Source organism: Dermochelys coriacea, chromosome 4 (assembly GCF_009764565.3).
Source record: "Dermochelys coriacea isolate rDerCor1 chromosome 4, rDerCor1.pri.v4, whole genome shotgun sequence".
Taxonomy (NCBI): Eukaryota; Metazoa; Chordata; order Testudines; family Dermochelyidae; genus Dermochelys; species Dermochelys coriacea.
The window spans coordinates 120,881,293-120,902,985 of NC_050071.1; the positions used below are offsets into that span (position 1 = coordinate 120,881,293).

Consider the following 21,693-nt stretch of genomic DNA (forward strand, 5'->3'; position numbering starts at 1 on the left):
CCTTAGAGACTAACAAATTTATTTGAGCATAAGCTTTCGTGAGCTACAGCTCACTTCATCGGATGCATTTGGTGGAAAATACAGTGGGGAGATTTATATACACACACAGAGAACATGAAACAATGGGTTTTATACCATATTTTATTCATATGATAAAACCCATTGTTTCATGTTCTCTGTGTGTGTATATAAATCTCCCCACTGTATTTTCCACCGAATGCATCTGATGAAGTGAGCTGTAGCTCACGAAAGCTTATGCTCAAATAAATTTGTTAGTCTCTAAGATGCCACAAGTACTCCTTTTCTTTTTTGCGAATACAGACTAACACGGCTGCTACTCTGAAAACAGTGTATACTTTGGTTCCCATGTCAGAATACCAGTTGTGTCTTGGCTCTTGATACTTGCCTTCTTACATTGGCATTGTGGGCATTGACATCAAATTTGGTTGGCATATTGCCATCTTTTGCTCATGCTCCAAATCAGCAAAGTTGCTTTTGGAGTGATGTACTGTCGCCTCTTTTGGAGGAAAATGATGGTCTTTATGAAGTAGATACAGGTCTTGCATATCTGTGAGTTGGGAAGTGGGCAGTCCTAAATATATTGAGGACCTTAGAAGTCTTGGCACTGTAAATGGTGATCTTGATGCATACAGGCTATGGGGTCAACTGCTCTAAAAAACTGAGCACAATCACAGACAAATTGCTATAGACACTTGTGAAGGATCTGAGGATTGGGATCTGAGGATTGTTTCTTTGTCTGGTAAGTGAATTTAAAAATTGATCTCATTATATACCTGAATGAGCAGCTGCCAACTTTTTTCTCAGGAGACATGGAGGAATACATTTAGTAGGACACTCAGCAACTGTAGGGAATCTCTCTCTGATATGTATTTCCACTCCTGGTAGCAAAGATTCTTGCAGAATTGGAGATGAAAGGGCCACGCATTTTGATAGATCATTATTGTTGTCATGTATGGCTCTCGCTTTGAGAGAGCCTATGATCCTTTTCTCTGTCAGTCTGTCAATCTGGTCTTGGATGATCACTTGTCAGTGAAGTACCTTGATCTGTCTCATCCAAATGAACACTCCACTATTTAATGTGACTTCTGACAACGTAGAGTTTCACAGGCATAGCTTTTCTGCAAGTGTTCTTGCCTTCTTGTTTGCTCATCCTTTTCCAGTGTGTCCTAAAGGGTAGATAGATAGAAGGTGTCTGTACAATTAGGCCTGTGTATGTATTTGAATTGTCTGAAATGCATTACCTGGTTGCCTTCCTCTTAGGCTGAGAGCTCTTATTAGAGACTACCCAAAGGTAGGACAGTGTCTCTAAAGATCTGATTTGCAGTATTTTTTTTTATTCTAATGGATGTGAAAGCCCATAATATGATGGGATCGCCATGGGATCTGAATAAACCTATAAAAGCTCTTTCTGAACCTCACTTTCTGCAGGTCAGTTTAAGGGTTTCTTTCACAGAGGATCAATTCAGATATCTGGATATAGTACTACTCATGAATAAGCTTGCTTTAGCTGTCACACTTATTTTACCTTTACTAGAGTAAGATAACATGGGATCTTTCAAGATCCCTCTAAAGGAGTGCACGTGGGTGTGTTTTGGGGTGGGTTCCCATTTTGGGGCTGTGACATTATTGACATGAAATGTGACCATATAGATCATTATTGCAACCAAGGTCCTGTAAGTGGCACCAAATCTTGTATAAAGGGGGTCAAATAAGGTGTCTAAGGTTATGGTTTGCTGATTATGATTATTCTATATGTATGCATGTATCATTTTTCTGTTTAAAGTTATAAGTATTGGTTCTCTACTGTCTGTATTTCAAACTTATGCTATGCTTCTGGGTGACACCCCAAACAATTTGGTGTCAGCAATGCCTGGCCTACTTGATGGCCCACTAAGGGACCATTGAGAGAAGGCAGATGCACCTTGTGACTCAGCAAGGCATGCAGGGACATGCCTATGGACAGAACTCTGAGGTTTTTTCATGCCATGTGCTGGATAGCTTGTCTTTGGAACAAAGAAAGAAAGGCCTCATGGCAAGTGACTATAAAAGGCTGCTGCAGCTCCTCCATGTGGTCCTCAATCCTTCTTCTGACCTCTGGAGGGACTTTGCTACAAACTGAAGCTCTGAACAAGAAACTGAATGACCTATCCCAGCTGTGGATAGCATTCACTATCTGTGACCATCCTTTGATAGTTCAATATGTATGTACAGTGAGATAACTAATTAGTACAATCTCTGTCTGTACTTATATGCAGAGGGCTGAGTTATCGTTTCCATGGGATCTGTTGCTTCTGAATTTCCTTTTTACATATTTATTTATTTTTAGTCATTTAAATTCTCAACCATAGCACTACATTGATGTAGTTTCTCCATTACATTAATATGTTTACCAAGCTGTTAAGTACGGTTCTGTCCTTTTTCGTCCTGCTATGGAGGCAGAATCCAACCTGTTTGCTATACCTGAGTAAATGACTATTCACACAACAGGTTTGTGAAATTTTTTCCTTCGTTTAGCAGGAGAGTTGATTTACTCTCTCAATATTAGTTTTCTTAACACTTGGTTAGTTTTACTAGTTGTATAACTTCATCCTGAAAAGATCAAGACAAGCAGAATTTGTTTTGTTTCATTGATACAGGATAAATAGTGTGAATTATGGATTTATAATACCTTGCAGGAATTCTGCTGCAAGTCAGTGAGAACAGAGTCATTGTGGCTTGTGCAACTTCCAGATGATACCTGAGATGTAACTATAATCTACATAATTCGAAATACAGAGGGGTAGCCATGTTAGTCTGGATCTGTAAAAGTGGCAGAGAGTCCTGTGGCTCCTTATAGACTAACAGACGTATTGGAGCATGAGCTTTCGTGGGTGAATACCCACTTCATTAGATGCATGGAGACATGTATCCGACAAAGTGGATATTCACCCATGAAAGCTCATGCTCCAAAACGTCTGTTAGTCTATAAGGTGCCACAGGACACTCTGCCGATAATTCAAAATGTTTGATTGAACCATATAGACCAGGGATCAGCAACCTTTGGCCCGCAGCCTGCTGGGGTAAGCCCCCTGGTGGGCCGGGCCGGTTTGTTTATTTGCCGCGTCCACAGGTTCGGCCAGTCATGGCTTCCACTGGCCGTGGTTCGCTGTCCCAGGCCAATGGGGGCTGCAGGAAGCGGCGGCCAGCACATCCCTCAGTGCATGCTGCTTCCTGCAGCCCCCATTGGCCTGGGACAGTGAACCGCGGCCAGTGGAAGCCACGATCGGTTGAACCTGTGGACGCGGCAAATAAACAAACCAGCCCGCCCCGCCAGGGGACTTGCCCTGGTGGGCTGTGTGCCAAAAGTTGCCAATCTCTGCTATACACGAAGAACCTTAAAACAAACATAAAACTCATTCCTTTACATAGGCCCAACACAAGGTGCCACTTTCTGTTCTGTTCCTCAAAATGGATATCTGTAGTTATTGAGTCATCTTCCCTCCCTCCTCCTCCCCTCTTTGTTAACCACTGCCATACTAGTTTTTTTGTCTCTTGTTCCAGCAAATCTTTAGTGCTGCTGGAAGGTTTTGCTACTCTTGTACTCTTGATTTGGCAGAGTCTTGCATCTTACAAAAGTGTCACACCCATTAATTAGAAACTTCTATTTATATGGATTGCAAGGGGTTTAACACTGCATCTGTATGTTGGTTATTGAAGGTTGAATTTTTTTAAGTACTCCAAAGAATTATACGGTTTTGGCAGGCCTGTTAAGAGTGATAAAGTATACAAATTATAAGGTCATAAATATTGGCTATGGTAACACTAAATTGTCCCTTTTTTAAGACCTTGCTTCTGGACCTTCCACAAAACTTGGCACTTTCAACATTTTATACAAAGTTAAATTTCCCACTGTAAAGTTGTCCAGTTACTAGGAAGTTTCTGGTGGTTAAAATGGGACATTGGAAAGTGGAAATTGGGCTGCCTAATTTAGATACACAAGTCCTGATTTTCACAGGTGCTGACAGCTACAGCTCTCATTGGCTTCAGTCTTGGGTGTTTGGAACCTCTTGAAATTGGAAGGTTAGGTTTCTAAAATTGAGTACCCAAAAATCGAGGCTAACATTGAAAATTTGGGCCTTATCATTGCTGTATTTCTCTGGGTTTTTCCCCCCGTTGATCTCTGATATTGGAATGATACGTGCCTTTGTAAAGTGCTCTGAGATCTTCTAATGAATGGTACTATGAAAGTGCAAAGTTATATAAACTCTAATTTCAAAGTAACCGTTGTTATGAAGTGCTATTTCTTCAGCTCTGTACAAATGAGTGATGCTCCTATGAATACTTAGTTTAAAAACTAGAGAAAAGGTAGTTTCATGGTGTACTTACTGAGGACCAAATCAGGAAGGGCAGCTAAGAGCAGAGGGGAATGCAAGTGCTTACTAAGACAGAAGTGGGAGGCAGTGTTGCTGCCCCTGGGTGAAAGTGAGCAGGAGAGAGACTTGGCCATAGAGAGACAGCTGAAGAATAAACACCAAATTGCGCTTTCTTGATCAGTTAAGCATAGCCATCTGTACCCACTGGTTAGTGAACATAAGAATAACCATACTGGATCAGATCAATGGTTCATCAGTCCAATATCTTGTCTTCTGACAGTAGCCAGTGCCATCTGCTTCTGAGGGAAGGAACCGAACAGGGCAATTTATCGAGTAATTCATCCCCTGTCATCCAGTCCCAGCTTCTAGCAGTCAGAGGTTCAGAGATACCCAGAGCATGGAGTTGTATCTTTGACAGTCTTGGTTGATAGTCATGGGTGAACCTATCCTCCATGAACTTAACTAATGCTTTTTCAAACCCAGTTATACTTTTGGCCATCACATTGTCTCCTGGCAATGAGTTCTACAGGTTAACTGTGCATTTGTGAGAAGAAGTACTTTTTATTTGTTTTAAACTGACTGTCTCTATTAATTTCATTGTGTGACCCCTGGTTCTTGTTATGTGAATGGATAAACGACACTTCCTTATTTGCTTTCTCCACACCATTCATGATTTTATAGCCCTCTGTCATATCCCTCCTTAGTCATTTTTCAGTCCCAGTCTGTTTAATCCCTCTACATATGGAAGTTGTTCCATACCCCTAATCATTTTTTTTGATCCTTGACTGTATCTTTTCCAATTCCAATATATCTATTTTGAGATAGGGTAACCTGAAATGTATGCAGTATTCAAGGTGTGGGCTGTATCTTGGATTTATATAGTGGGCATTATGATGTTTTCTGTTTTATTTTCTATCCTTTTTCTAATGGTTCCTAACATTCTATTTAGATTTTTTTTGACTGCTGCTGCACATTGAGCAGATATTTTCAGAGAACTGTCCACAATGACTTCAAGATCTTTTCCTTGAGTGGTAACAGCTAATTTAGACATTTTATATGTATAGTTGGGATTATGTTTTCCAGAATGCATTATTTTGCATTTATCAGCATTGCATTTTATTGGCCATTTTGTTGCTCAGTCACCCAGTTTAGTGAGATCCCTTTGCAGTCAGCTTTGCATTTAGCTGCCTTGAATAATTCAGTATTGTCTGCAGATTTTGCCAGCTGATTGTTTACCCCTTTTTTCTGATCATATATGAATATATTGAACAGTATTAGTTCCAGTCCAGATCTTTGTGGCACCCTGCTATTTACCTTTGTACATTGTGAAAACTGTCTATTTATTTCTACCTTTTGTTTCCTATCTTTTAATCAGTTACTGATCCATGAGTGCTATTCAGGCTGGATAAAAATGAATGCGTTTTTTTAAAAAAAACAAAACAAAACAAAAAAAGATAAAAAATCAGGTTATGATCACCAAGATTAAGGCCTAAATTTACTATAATTTATTAAAATAATTTAACTTAAATAATGTCCAGGCAGTACATGTTTACTGCTAAAGTTTTAAAGAAATTCAGTTCACTCAATTGGTGGAAGTCAGTGGCTAAGCATTTGGAATCGGTGTGTGTTGAAGTACCAAACCAGCTTTTGACTGCAGCAGCCTCTTCTGCAGGTGCAGAGAGAATATTTTCTTAATTTCAGTTTATTCTAATAATTCAGTTCAATAACTAGTTTATGTAAAGTTGAGAAAGTGATTGGGACTTAAAAAATGCAGGAAATCTTGTTTTTCTCTTCCAATCTGAATAAGAACTATGTGTGAAGTTAGTATCTTCTAGTTCTGAAATTTTGAAGAACATTGGTGACCAGGAAAAATCAGTTCAATTTACTGACTACAGTAAATACTACTTTTGTTGAATACATAAAATTGTTTATCAAAATATATAAAATTAATTTATCCAGCACATTTAAAGTAGTTTTATTTAATAAAAACAATTTTAAAATGCTAATTCTGTGCATTTTAATTCCAATTTCTAGCCAAATGCAGATTTACATAAATCATGAGCAAAAAAATTATAATTATTTTGTAGACAAGAAATTCATCATTCACCATTTTCTAATAAAAAATAACAAATAAGACACTAAATAAATGTATATTAAGTAATGTAATTGCTTAAATGAGTGTGTATAGACATGGTGTATCCTCCTGGTTAGCAAAACAGAAATAGCAAATTATACCATGCAACTGGAATCAAACTTTCTTTAGGAAAATAACTTCAAATACGAATGCAAAAAATTTTTTAAATAAATGAATTTAATCATGATTTAAATCAGCAAGTAGGAAACCTCGATTTAAATCAGTGATGTGATTTAAATCAATCCATCCTGGTGCTGTTCCGATACTAACAGGTCTCTGTTTTTTCCACCAAATGCATCCGATGAAGTGAGCTGTAACTCACGAAAGCTTATGCTCTAATAAATTTGTTAGTCTCTAAGGTGCCACAAGTACTCCTTTTCTTTTAACAGGTCTCACTGATCAGTATTCCATTTTAATCTACTTAAAAGACTTGGAGGGCAGAGAGGACTTTCTAGAGGAGTGTATTCCATTCTAAGCTGTGTATTTTGTATTAGATGAAGTGCCTGGCACCCCAAGGGGTGTCTTTTTTTTTTTTTTTTTTTAAAAATTTCATTCGGAATGGTTCAAGTGGGTTGGCAAACAAAAACTGGAGAGGGATAGAAAGTATTTTTTTCATTATTTAAAAATATATCGTACATTATTTTTAAAAAATGTGACTGGTGTCCAAAATGCTTTTGTGTGGAAAGACAATTTCCTTGCTAAGCATTGCCTGAGTGTTCTTGTGAGTGAGGTAATATCTTTGATTGGACCAACTTCCGTTTGTGAAACAGACAAGCTTTTGAGCTCAACAGAGGTCCTCTTCAGGTCTGGTAAATGTAAATTTTGATTTGAGAGTATTAAGCCTTTCAGAAGTTTACATCTTGCATATGTAATGCATTTTGTACACCTTTTTAAAGTTTTGTGAAGCATCTGCCTTAGGAGGTGGCAAACTTAGTTATGCATTGAGAAATTGAGACTGTGTGTGTTTTCAACACCAAAAACTCTGTGTTGAGTACATTAAAATTTCCAGATGAAGCATGAGGGAGCCTGATTTCATTGAAAATAGTTTGTGATGGGGACAGAGTTTCCATAACAAACTCTGCATCTTGTCTAGAGTGTTGGGATAGAAACAATTCCTGTGTTGGAGCAAGATAGGTACTGTGACTGAGGATAGAGCAATATAAATCTGCAGTTCCGTGAAAGGTATTGTCTCTGATAAGATGGAAAGGTATTGTCTGTCAAAACATTTCCATGTAAGGGAATTACTTGTTCTTTCAAAAAGTAGGAATTTCCGTAAAAAATCATTGTGTTCAAAAGTCAGAAAGTGACAAAGTTAAGGTTGAACACTCTGAACTCTGCACTCTTGTGCATATGAATTAGTATTTATGATGTAATAAAAGACTATATTCTATCTTGTAAATAGAATTTTTTTTTCTACAACCTTAGGTAAACAGTAGTATTTTTTTTAGTGCTGCATATGCTAGAGATTAAAAGCACATATGAAAAATATGCCACTAATTATTCTTGCACAATATTTTATAAATTAAGTATAACATGGAGTAATGATGAAAATTTGCTGGAATGCACAGGCTAAATGGAATGAAGTTGTGGTGTGTTTTTTTTTTTTTTTTTTTTTTTTTTTACAAGTTGCTATTTGAGTACCCAAGGTTACAGGAAAAATCTGTTGATATTAGGGAGGTACTAATTGCAGCTCCATATTTAAGACTGAGTTGAGTCTTGTACTGAAAGCAGGAATTCAGCTTCTTTATTATGTAAAAAAAATAACATTCTTTTCAAAATTTCAGTACTTACTGGGTAGAACATGAATTTTCTAAGAATTTACAAGGTACTTCAATAAATGTTTTGTTAAAATTAATTAAAAATGGGCTCTCTCAGAAACTTTTCAGTTACCTAAGATGTTTTTTTTCCATTAACGATGTTGTTAATGGAATAACTCAGACTGTTCAAACTTCTAATATAGTTAATTTTTGCTGAAATGTTGTGCATAGACTACATTAGAAAAATGTTGTGGGGTTTTTTTTCCAGAATTATTGGTAATTTTTCCCTGTTGTTCTTTAGAACCAAAAGTCTCTGCTTCAGCAGAGACAGATGAATAGGGTTCTCCTTTTGAGAAACTCCAAAAAAAAAAAAAAAAAAAAAAAAAAAAGCCCTCTGTCATAATGGGAATCATTTCCTTTTGTTCTTAATGGAACTGAGACCATAAACTGCCCTTTCCAAAGATGGCTGCTGCCTTCACCTTTTATGTTTCTCTCTGCCTCCTGACAGCATAGGAGACAATTATCTTCCCTGAGAGCTCGTTGTCTTTATTCCAGTTTGGAAATATGGGAGGGGGTGGCAATTTGAAAGAAGGCCTCTTGTGTTAGGGCGGTCCCTAGACTCAGTTCCATTAAGAAGAATGGAAAGTGGTAGGCATTCAGAAAGCCAGCAGTTCTTTGGGTTTTTCTGAGGAAGATGTGTGCCAGCCTTTGCAGGAAAAAAACCTTTGTTATTAAAAAATAACAGCAAAAAATGACCATTAATCTGAAATGTTTCTTGTCAGAAATAATCATTTTTGCACCCGATCTGCCCAACAGGGAGGGAGGAAAATTGTGCAAGTACACATCCTTGTTGAGGAATGTAATGAGTAGAAGAGGGATGGGGAATCTGGGGTGTGTGCATGTGTTCAGGGGAATATAGAGGGTTCATGCATGAAATTTTTAATTGAAGAAAAACAAGGAAATTTTCCCAATGGAGCTGCGGTGAAAAAACTCTATCTTCAGAAATTATTTGAATTTAATCAGAAACAACACATACTTTCATCGTCCTGATTGCTTATGCTGTCACTACAGGGAAGAGTTAAGGTTGTTTGTGGAACATAACTGTGAATTTCTGTACCTCAACATGTTTGGCTTTCTTTTAAGTTTAACCATAATTTTGAATTCTGAATTTTCCATGTTTGTTTTTGAGATGATTAACATCTGTATAATGAATTTTAACTTAAGTTACTGATGTAATTTAACAGTTTGGGAATATATATTATATTTGATAAATACTTTGTGATAAGGTGCTTAGGCCACGTTGCTATACAAGAGGGTATAATTAAGGGTCCCCATGAAACCTTATTTTTGACATTTCTTGACTTTTGAGTGCTCAACTTTAACATTTTTGTAACCATTTTACTTTTTAATGTAAGTGGTTATATTTGAGCAAACAGCAGATTTGAGTAAGGGTGGAGTGACTTTTTTTCATTTGCAAAATAGACTGTCCTTCCGTTGTGACATTTTGGGGCTCACCCAGACCAGTAAGGGTTCTGTCAGCCCCTGCCTTGTAACCCTAAGTACCTTAGTGCTATGCTGCTATGGCTCAGATCCTAATACCAGTAGCAAGCTTAAGAGCATTAAGATCTCACCCTGGCTTCCACTAACCTAATTCTCCTGGCAGGCTCATCACCCCAGAAGGTGTGAAAAAGCCCCTCCCTCCCCAGTACGAGTTTATTTTTGGGGATACGCTTCTCACAGTTTGCACAACAGAGACCTGTTTGGGGTATAAATAAACACAGACTTATTTAATAGAAAAAGCGTAGATCCAAAGATGAAATAGTAAGGAAAACCAAACACATACAAGTTACACAGAAAATAAACATAAAGATGCATCTTTGGGCTTTACACTGTACGTTACCTAAATTCCCCTTTCTAATTCAAGTTACCCTTTGCCTCTGTACAGTTTCCCAATGGCCCCTCTGTCCTATAGGAGAGCCGCTATTTCACGGACTATACCCTGCTTAGATGTTGGCCCTCAGTATTTGGATTAAAAACCGAGACCAAGGCCTGTTTTTAAAATGTCTTTTCTCTTGTCTTTGTGACTCATAGTTATTCTGGGTGGAAAGAATTCCTTCCTTTCTTAGTTTTCCAAGACTATGATTTTCTTTACATTTTCAGATTGTTTCAATGTTTCCCCATTAACTTGAATGGTCCACTGTTGTCTCTTCCTGGCTGGACAGTGGATTGGTATTTGAAGTTGGTTTCTCTAAAGTATTGGCTTGGGAATCATAAGAATGACCATACTGGGTCAGACCAAAGTTCCATCTACCCCAGTATCTTGTCTTCCGACAGTGGCCAATGCCAGGTTCCCCAGAGGGAATGAACAGAACAGGCAATCATCAAGTGATCCATTCCCTGTAGCTCATTCCCAGCTTCTGGCAAACAGAGGCTTAGGGACACCACCCCGTCTATCCTGGCTAATACCCATTGATGGACCTATCTTCCATGAACTTATCTAGTTCTTTTTTGAACCCTGTTATAGTCTTGGCCTTCACAACATCCTCTGGCAAAGAGTTCCACAGGTTGACTGTGCATTGTGTGAAAAATACTTCCTTTTGTTTTAAATCTTCTGCCTATTAATTTCATTTGGTGACCCCTAGTTCTTGTGTGATGAGTAAATAACACTTCCTTATTTACTTTCTCCACACCATGATTTCATAGACCTCTATCAGATCCCCCTTTAGTTGTCTCTTTTCCATACTGAAAAGTCCCAATCTTATTTATCTCTCCTCATATGGCAGCCGTTCCATACCCCTAATCATCTTTGTTGCCCTTTTTCTGAACCTTTTCCAATTCCAATATATCTTTTTTGAGTAGGGCAACCACATCTGCACTCAGTGTTCAAGATATAGGTGAACCATGGATTTATATAGAGACAATATTATATTTTCTGTCTTATCTATCCCTTTCTTAATGATTCCCAATATTCTGTTCATTTTTTGACTGCCGCTGCACATTGAGTGGCTGTTTTCAAAGAACTATCCACAATGATTCCAAGATCTCTTTCTTGAGTGGTAGCAGTTAATTTAGACCCCATCATTTTATATGTATAGTTGGGATTATGTTTTCCAATATGCATTACTTTGCATTTATCAACATTGAATTTCCTCTGCCATTTTGTTGCCCAGTCACCTAGTTTTGAGAGATCCTTTTGTAGCTCTTTGCAGTCTGCCTGAGACTTAACTATCTTAAGTAGTTTTGTATCATCTGCAAATTTTGCTACCTCCTGTGTACCCCTTTTTCCAGATCATTTATTAATACATTGAATAGATTTTCAGAAAGCCTTTGACAAGGTCCCTGTACTGACTTCTGGGGGAAACCACTATTTATCTCTCTCCATTCTGAAAACTGACCATTTATTCCTACCCTTTGTTTCCTATCTTTTTAACCAGTTACCAGTCCATGAGAGGACCTTCCGTCTTCTCTCATGACATCTTACTTTGCTTAAGAGCCTTTGGTGAGGAACCTTGTCAAAGGCTTTCTGAAAATCTAAGTACACTATATCCATTGGATCCCCCTTGTCGGCATGCTTGTTGACCCACCTCAGGAGGTGCCTCTTGCTGCATCATTGCTATATTACCCATGTGAGGTGGTGCTGTAGTTGCATCATGGTTACAATTTCTCTCTCTGGTGATGCAACTACATGCACACGTTCTTTAGATATATATTATACACACGTTCATATTTTCATGACCATAACCTGTATACATATCTGCTAATGGCCATCAATTTCAGAACATTACAAGCTTTCATAAAAGACCTTACTTGACATGTTTTTGTACACCATAACATTACACACAACCAGTTGAGTCAGTTGCTTATTCTTTGGGATTCAGAGATCCCCTGTTCTCCCCTAGAAGTGTCTGGACCCTGATTGTCATAGTCAAATGTGAACAAGTTGTGAGAGCACTGGAAAATGAAGTTAGTCTTTAGCAAAAGTATTGTTTTTTCCTTAGCTTTCCTTAGTGATAAAAGGAATATTTACTTAGTAGCATGTGTTAAACAGGGACAGAACTATAAGTAAGGCTGTGAGTTTGTCACAGATTCTGTGACTTTCCATGCGCTCCATGATTTCTGCAGCAGCAGGTGCGCCTGGCTCAGGGCAGCTCTGGCAGCTCCTGCACCCGGTGCACTGGCCACTGCTGGGGCAGTCTCAGGACGCCGCAACCCCCAGCAGTAGCAGTATTGGGATGTGAGAGGGGGCAGGGGATTGGGGCATGGGACGGGGTGAGGCAGGCTCTTGTGCGGTGCTTACCTGGGGGGGCTCTCTGGAAGTGGCAACATCCCCCTCACTTACCTGCTAAGAGGAGGCATGGCCAGCCAGGCAGCTGTGTGCGCTGCCTCTGCCTGCAGGCAACCACCCCTGCAGCTCCCATTGGCTGGGACAGGTCATGAGCCGTGAATTTTTGTTTACTGCCCTTGACCTGTCCATGACTTTTACTAAAAATATCCGTGACTAAAACATAGCCTTAACTATAAGATAATACAAGTAGTGAAGTATAACCTGGAATAAACATAAAAATGGGTTGACATAGGCTATTAAAGATCATTCTAAGTAGCTGTTTAATGAAGCGTAAATAGTTGAGAATTTTTAAAAAGACACAGATTAATGTTAAGGAAAGAGAGGTAGGCTATAAAATGTATGCCATAATATTGTACATCAGCATTGTTTCTGCCCCCTTGTCTTCCCCATCTTATCTGATGATGTCAGTTCCAGATGTTTATTCTCATTGCTTTAACTGTTAATGGAACAGCTTCTCAGCAAATGGGTGCTAAAAGCTTATTTCAAATTTGTAAATTTTCCTTTCAGGTATTGTAAGGGAAGATATTTTTCAATGAGGTATCACAGTCAAGTTCACGCAACTAAGGATACGACTACACTGCAATCCAAAGTGTGATGGCTGCAAGGGTAGACATACATGTGCTAATATAGCTAAAGATAGCTATAGTGGAGATGTGGCATGCTAGTGCTGATAAAGTTAGCAAAGGTATCTCTACCTGTGATGCAGTCACCGTTGAGATTGTAGCGTAGGTATATCCTGAGTCTCAAGAAACGGTATGGTCTACTGAACTAAGCAAGGTATTGGGAGACAAACTTCTCTCTACCTCAGTTTTCTCAGATCTGAAATGACAGCTGTCTGCTCACTTCATGTGGGTGTTGAGAGGATTATATAAGTGTTATAAATTATGTTTAATGAAATCTTCTTTCAGATAATTTTGATCCTTTTTCCTTAACTTATTTTAGGAGAATGACATCTTCCTGGGCTGGGAAAAAGGAGCTTACAAGAAATGGGGAAAGAGTAAGAAAAAGTGTTCTGATCTAACACTAGAGGAAATGAAAAAACAGGCAGCTGTCCAGTGTCTTCGCTCTGCTTCTGATGAAGTAAGTTTGGATTATTTAGTTGATTCTTTAATAGAATACTGTAATGTTTTTCCAAACTGACTATATTAACTTGTGGTGTTTAGCTTTTTAATAAATGGACTTTTTACTTGAGTTAGATGTTAGGGGGCTTATTCCTTCACCCACTTATTTCCCTGATCCTTCTCGCATGAACAGAGAACAACAATACCTGAAGTTCAAAAAATTTGATGATTATTGGGGTGAACTTCCAGCAAGCATGATTTCAGTTTCCTTCCTTAGTGTCCCCCTTTCCAGCTCTGACACCACAGAGCCTTACCTATGTCCCTGTTCCTATTCCTGTCCTTAGCAAAACATGATTCCAATTTCCCCACCCCCATTCCCTGTTCCCATTCCCCCCACCCCAATTCCTGATTGACTGCAGACTATATAGTAAAACTTGAGTTCTGCTTAGCTATACCTTAACCAATCATTTTCCTGAAATTTAACTAATCAATCCTAACATATTGTAACATGATTATTTAACCAATTATATCCCACCACCTTAATTAGTTTACACCCAGCAAAATTAATTATACAGCAGACAGACACAATCACAGAACCAGACAGAGATTATACAGACAAACAATAGGGAAATGGGGACTACAGTGATAGAACAAACACAGAAATGAGGATTTCACATCCCAGCTATTGATAAGTGAGTTCTTGCCAGACAGGATGCTATCAAATTAAGTTTCCTTTTACATCTTCTAGGCACTTCCCTTTCTCTGGAGGCGATAGGCATTATCAGGACAGGATTGTATCCTAACAGCCCACTAGCACCTTCTTTCAATGTGACTAGTTTGGAATGTAAGGATGTGACCACTCGCTTCCCAGCTTATGGCTGCCTCTGCTGCTAAGCCGAAGGCCTTAGCCTAAGAACAGGGCCTCAGGCTGTCACAGTAAGAGAAAGACCTTACACCGGCAGACAGTGATTTTGATTCTGTCTTTCTTTCTTTCTGTCTTTCTGTCTTTCTTTTATACCTCTATAACTAGCTAAGTGATAAGAATACACCTAAATTCTTAGAGTATAGGCCTTTACAGACAGGCCTGAATATCTATATCCTAACACTCCACCCCTTTTCCTCCCCCCCCTTTTTCTTTTGGGATCTTTCTGCCCCGGTATCCCTGGAAAAGCATAGGACATATGGTGACACATTTCCTGATAAGGCCAGGCATCAAGGTGGAATCGATATTCCATTTGTCCCACTGCCCCTTGTGTAGTATAGTGCCCTGTACCTTCTCTCGTACGGGCATATCACACCTATTCCATTTAGTGTTCAAGACTTCCCATTATAGTGGGCCCGAGAAGGTTGGGTCTGGGATGTCTAGTATACTGTAGGGTTTGGAGGGCTTACTACAATACTTATAGGTTATCTCCACATGCAATGTAATACAAGTACAGTTAACAATACAAAATCCACAGCAACACTGAGTCCTGACCACTGCAGTATGGTCCAACATCCAAGCCACCACCAAAACACTGCCTCTCTTCCTTCGATAGGGTCACGATCTTGTGTCCAGTTGCTGGCAGTTGCAACAAGCTGCCCCTGCAGGTTTTGCTTGCTTTTGACTATATCATAAGTCCATTGAATGTACACAGAGAAATAGGATATTGTCCAAACCAGCTTGACCACTTGGTATGGAATCAGGCTGTATGCCCTGGTTTGATTATTTACAGCAATAAGATTCATAGATTCATTTGTGCACCAAAGTTCAGATAGCAGCATGTAGATGTGTGTAGGTTGGTTATGGGCTGGTGTAATTGTGCCCCCAGTAATATGTACATTCCCAGCAAAACACCTTGTACACAGTATACCCAATTGTCCACCCCTTGCATAGGCCATTGATCCTGCTCCTCCATAGTCATAGGAGAGGGGCACATCCAAACATCTTCTCTTGATTTACACTATTTTACACACCCCTCCATTGATACCCAGTGAACTCCTCCCCTTCTCATTATTTCCATAGGGCTTGTGGGGACGACCTTAGTTGCTGTTCCATTTCCAGGTACCATGGTAGCTATTACACAGGTGCTGGCCTCCTAGTTGAGCATTTTGCATTCCCTTATACATCTCCTTCCCAAGGTCAGCCTTTTGAAGCCATCCTCCACCCACGTCATGAGGTTTTTTGTTCATTAAAACACAACAATGCTAGCAACAAGACAAACACCATAAATAACAACACAAAACATAGATCCATGGTATTCTGAGTTATTCTTCCGCTGGTGCCACTTGTAGAGTGTCTGAAAAACTTGCTTGTAGAGTGTCTGAAAAACAAAAGAAACAATTTCCACCACCCCCTAGTGGGGACAAATTATTGCTTAATAATAATACCACTTCCTTTTACAAATTTCCTTGCTAATTGCAGGAAAAACAGACGAATTACCTCCAGGCTGTGCTTATTTTGTTCTATAGTCAGGCTAGTGAATTACCCCACTCACTGGTCATTTATGAAATTCATGAGGTGGTGTACCTCAGTTTCCTCTCTTGTACAACTGACCAGGTCTACAATAGTTTCTCTGCTATACCAAGCTTTAAGTTTATTCTCAGGTAATAGACAGTTTTATATTTTAGCACTGTACATACACACACCTTAGCTTAACCTGTTCCCCTTATTTTTAAGCTTGTTTTTTCTTTTTTCACCTCCCTTTACTGGAGGGCCATAATCTGAGTCTTATAGTAGCTTGTTGGCTGACCAGACGTATTCATTATTTGCAGCTCCTTTGTGCCCATCAGCTAGGTAATTTGCATTTACACAGAGGCTTTCTAGCTTGCTTTTGGAACCAAAGCTATTAGCAGCTCAGAGACTGTCTTAAAAGGGACACATTCCACTTCCACTAGAGTTCTGATTACTTTCCACTTTCATCTCCTGCTCCAAAACACACAGAGATCTGAAAAAGAAAGCGCAACCTATTTTGGCTCCTTTTGGAGCCCTATTAGGATTTTATTTAAGTACCATGTTTTATTTGCATTTCTTTTACCCCTTCTCCAATATACACTGCACACGTCCTGGGAAAATGCACATTCCTTCCATATAGTTTAACCTCCATAACATTATATTAGCCATATTAATTTTACATAAGGTGTAAGTGCCTCCCCCATGCCCACAGAGTTCGCATGCACACCCTCCAAAGCAACAGTCCAATTCCCCAGAGCCACCCCAAGGCTTAGTGTTCCCATCATTGCTCCCCTGTTCCTTTTCTTTTTCCTATGCACACACTCAAAATTCTCTTTTGCCTAACATTTTTTGCACTGTGATTACTCTTTTACACAACTATACCCCGATTACACTCCCATCTTGTACAACTAGACACAACCAGGGGTAGCCAAGTTAAGTTCCAGTAGAAACCCCTTACATTCTTTAGTGATTTTGATTACATTACCCAATAGTTAAATAATTTTGATCAGATTATTTCTCTGCCTGCTGCCTGCAGCAGTCCCTTATAGACCATTTCTGTGGGGAAAGGGCCCATTTTCCTTCAGAATAGTGGTAAAGGCTTCTGGGGACAGAAGCATAGTGGTGATAGTAGCCACTCTACCTGACCCCCTTGGATAATTTTAATTACCAAGCTTCCATCCAATGTGACTGCACAGAGTTGCACATACAGTTACCTTTATATGACTTTTTGGGTTTGATCCCAAATGTTTACTTTCCTCCAAATCCTGTATTTTCAATTTTTGCAAAAGCTATTTGTAACTTTTCACTCACTTCTTTAAATCACTTGCTCCTACATTCAGTTCTTTAAGGTAGTGCAATTTGTCTGTAACAACTTAGCCACCAAATACAATTATTGCCACACAGCTGCCTTAACCTGTGCTGTCTTTACATTGGGACTGTTCAAAAAGGTAGTAAAACATTTGTCTCCATGGATGCCCATGGATCTTTTACTCCAAAAATTCCAGTGGAATACAGCAGACCTCTGTCATACTTTGTCCAAAATAACCAAAAACATTTTGCATAAGTATCCAAAGTACCCTCCATTAAAAGTTCAGAAAAACAGTGTGGAAAGGCACGGGGAGAAGAGGGGAAGAGGTGGAAAGAAACCAATTAAGCTGGTCAGGTCAGTTTAAAGTATAGGCTACCAGCAGCAAATTAAGTAAACCAAGGAAAAGAAGAAAAGGACACAGTTAGCTCTGAGCCAAGAGTAGGCTCCCTGGATTGAAACAGTTGGGAACCCTTATCCCCAGGTTCTCATTCTGGCTCTGGGAGAAGAGTGGGGGTTGTTACCTGCTCCTGCAAACCCTGCTATTGTGCACTTAGAAACTTTTTTTTTTTCCCTTTCTCTCCACTCCCCCAGGACCAAGTCCCAGCTCCAGTCTCTAAAGGTAGTCTGTTAACTCTGCTTTTGACTTTAAACCCTGTTGTGCCAAATCATCTTTAACCACCCCTAACTAATTTACAACCCTTCAGCAGCCCTTGCTGAAGCAGCACCAAATTTGAAAGATTACTGGCAGCTTCCCATAATGCTGCCCTTACTTCAAACCTCTCACAAGCAGACTGAAGTGCCTCCTTTCCCTGGAAGGCATTCAGTCCCAATGGGCAGGGACCTTCTTCCACTACCCATAGACCAAAGGAGGGTGGGCTCCTCAGCCATGCGCCATCTCTCTAGGTCCCCTAACAATTTCTCCATTTCCTTTTTAATCTCATCCCAGGTTGACCTCTGCACCTGGTATGTGCCCTGGTTCTTCCTTATCCATTTATCCAAAAAATCCTTTACCCTGGCTTGCCAGAACCCGCAACTACCATCACGAGAGTTCGCTATACCCCCTCAAAGCAGCTGCACGGACTGTTGGGGAGTGGGACTTGCAGGCTGCCACTCACCTATCTGATGCGATGCATCTGAGTCACTGGCACCAAGATGTTAGGGGGCTTATTCCTTCACCCACTTACTTCCCTGATCCTTCTCGCATGAACAGAGAACAACAATACCCAAAGTCCAAAGGTGCAAACAATTCAATGTTCATTGGGGTGAAGTTCCAGCAAGCATGATACCAGTTTCCTTCCTTAATGTCCCCCTTCCCAGCTCTGACACTACAGAGCCTTACCTGTGTCCCTGTTCCTATTCCTGTCCTTAGCAAAACATAATTCCAATTTCCCCACCCCCATTCCCTGTTCCCATTCTCCCCACCCCAATTCCTGATTGACTGCAGACTATATAGTAAAACTTGAGTTCTGCTTAGCTATACCTTAACCAATCATTTTCCTGAAATTTAACTAACCAATCCTCACATACAGTAACATGATTATTTAACCAATTATATCCCACCACCTTAATTAGTTTACACCCAGCAAAATTAATTATACAGCAGACAGACACAATCACAGAACCAGACAGAGATTATACAGACAAACAATAGGGAAATGGGGACTACAGTGATAGAACAAACACAGAAATGAGGATTTCACATCCCAGCTATTGATAAGTGAGTTCTTGCCAGACAGGATGCTATCAAATTAAGTTTCCTTTTACATCTTCTAGGCACTTCCCTTTCTCTGGAGGCGATAGGCATTATCAGGACAGGATTGTATCCTAACAGCCCACTAGCACCTTCTTTCAATGTGACTAGTTTGGAATGTAAGGATGTGACCACTCGCTTCCCAGCTTATGGCTGCCTCTGCTGCTTAGCCGAAGGCCTTAGCCTAAGAACAGGGCCTCAGGCTGTCACAGTAAGAGAAAGACCTTACACCGGCAGACAGTGATTTTGATTCTGTCTTTCTGTCTTTCTGTCTTTCTTTCTTTCTTTTATACCTCTATAACTAGCTAAGTGATAAGAATACATCTAAATTCTTAGAGTATAGGCCTTTACAGACAGGCCTGAATATCTATATCCTAACATTAAATTGTTTAATTAGTTGCCTTAGGAGTCTGTGAGAGCTCTTTGTCTTTGTATGATGTATGACGTATGACATCTGGGTACAGAATCAGTCATCTCTCTGCGTGTTCTATAGTATATTCTGTGTGACATGTTGTTCTTTCTACAAGCCTCACCTGTTCTTGCCAGGGTTCTTGCCCAGGCCCCAGACACCATTGAAGTCTCTGCACTGCCTATATAGCAGTAGACTTGCATAATTACACTTATTAAAATCTTAAATTTCACTTTGTAGTTAAGGATATACACCAGCACTTGGGAATGGATTAGCTGGCTCTTATAGCTTGAAGAGCATTCAGTGGGGAGCAGCATCCCTGATCTCTCATGTCATTTCCGTGAACAAGAAAGGAATTGCTTGGTGATTCTATCTCTGAGAGTGGAGGGTGTAATTGAAACAAGAGATGGATACATTTATTTTGTTTTTATTTACATGTTTGCCAGTTCTTTATTTTCTCATATTATAATCATAAATCACTAAAATGGATGCATTATACTTGTTAATTAGTTTCCTAATAGTTAATAGAAAATCAGATTTTATACATATATATTTTTTCTGTTAAACTTAACATTTAAATATTCATCTGTAACAGAAAGGCAAGTCCCAGGACCCATTTTTTGTGTGTGTGTGTGTGTGGGGGGGGCGAGTACATCCACAAGTCAATGAAACTGAAAGGTTTCAAACAGGCTGCCTCTTCATCAGGGTTGATAGAGACTGGACATCTTCTGTATTAAATATATTAACAGGAGAAGACCAAACTTTTTATAGCACCTGTTAGTGAGTGCATGTGAGAATGTGGATAGGTGATGTAAAGTTAAAAAAAAAAATCTTGTGTGTCTACATGTGATAAAATAACTGCTGGGCAGGGTTGATAAAAATAAATGATTTAAAAAAAATAAAAAAAAATCAATTTTTTTATTTAAATCGGAATTGTTGATAAAAGGTTTTTCCCCTCAAAAAGCAAACTAAAGATAGTTTTAATTAAGATAAATTATAGCTCAAAGATATCTCATTATGGAAGAGGGATTAGAAATTCTAATTCTATAGTAAAAAGAAAAGGAGTACTTGTGGCACCTTAGAGACTAACAAATTTATTTGAGCATAAGCTTTCGTGAGCTACAGCTCACTTCATCGGATGCATTTGGTGGAAAATACAGTGGGGAGATTTATATACACACACAGAGAACATGAAACAATGGGTTTTATCATACACACTGTAAGGTCAAGTTCTCTGTGTGTGTGTATATAAATCTCCCCACTGTATTTTCCACCAAATGCATCCGATGAAGTGAGCTGTAGCTCACGAAAGCTTATGCGCAAATAAATTTGTTAGTCTCTAAGGTGCCACGAGTACTCATTTTCTTTTTGCGAATACAGACTAACACGGCTGCTACTCTGAATTCTATAGTATGAGACAATATATTCATGTAATATTTAAGAAGAGTTTTGTAAATGAGTTTCAATAGTTCATGGATTAGGGACCCAATCTTATGGGGTTCCGGGGGCTTCTGTATAGATTATTTGGGTTAATCTTTCTATCTACCCCATGGGACTCGGTGCTCAGTCTAGAAGATACCATCAGTGATGCTTAGTTTTGCAGTTCTCAAACTGTGGATTTGTGTCTCCAGAGATAACATGCTTGTTAACAGCAAAAATGGTTTTAAATAAATAATATATAGAGGTGAGAAATAACAGACCTCAACTCTATTGTCTGTCTGCAAATTTGTGTACACAGAGTCAATCCCTTATCTTTCTCTAAAAGTGCAAAGTTTTGGGGGTGGAATACATCTGGACAAGGAGAAGAAGTCTGGAGATAAATGTGAGAAGGAAGGGACAGGCAGTAGAAACAAAAGTGAAACTATTTGAGCAGCATATTCCAGAAGTCTTGAGGTCTTTCTGAGGGTAGCCTTCATTGAGATCTACCATACCATTCTCTCAATAGAAGGGAAAACCTATAATGGCAGCAGGCCGCAAAAGAGAACCAGTTTGGGAATAAGAACCATTCAAGAAATATGTTTGCTGCTCATGTTTTAAAGAGAGTCACACCAGTGAACTGGTGGAAGTCACTTAAGCACTTGGATTCAGAGACTGTTGAAGTGATAATCTCACTTTTAACAG

At 39.3% G+C, this 21,693-nt stretch overlaps 1 protein-coding gene and 1 long non-coding RNA gene across 4 annotated transcripts in view; both read left to right on the forward strand.

Moving 5' to 3' along the window:
* Positions 1–21,693, forward strand: part of KIAA0232 (KIAA0232 ortholog) — a 112,457-nt gene that overhangs the window by 45,383 nt on the left and 45,381 nt on the right. For all 3 annotated transcript variants that reach the window (XM_038399120.2, XM_038399122.2, XM_038399121.2), the window contains exon 3: positions 13,552–13,689. In XM_038399120.2, the coding sequence (XP_038255048.1) occupies positions 13,552–13,689 (138 nt within the window). The remainder of the gene's footprint in view (positions 1–13,551; positions 13,690–21,693) is intronic.
* LOC122459706 lies at positions 5,622–12,453 on the forward strand. The gene is made up of 3 exons (XR_006280555.1): positions 5,622–5,762; positions 8,836–8,838; positions 11,716–12,453. It is a non-coding gene; the product is annotated as an uncharacterized LOC122459706 (long non-coding RNA).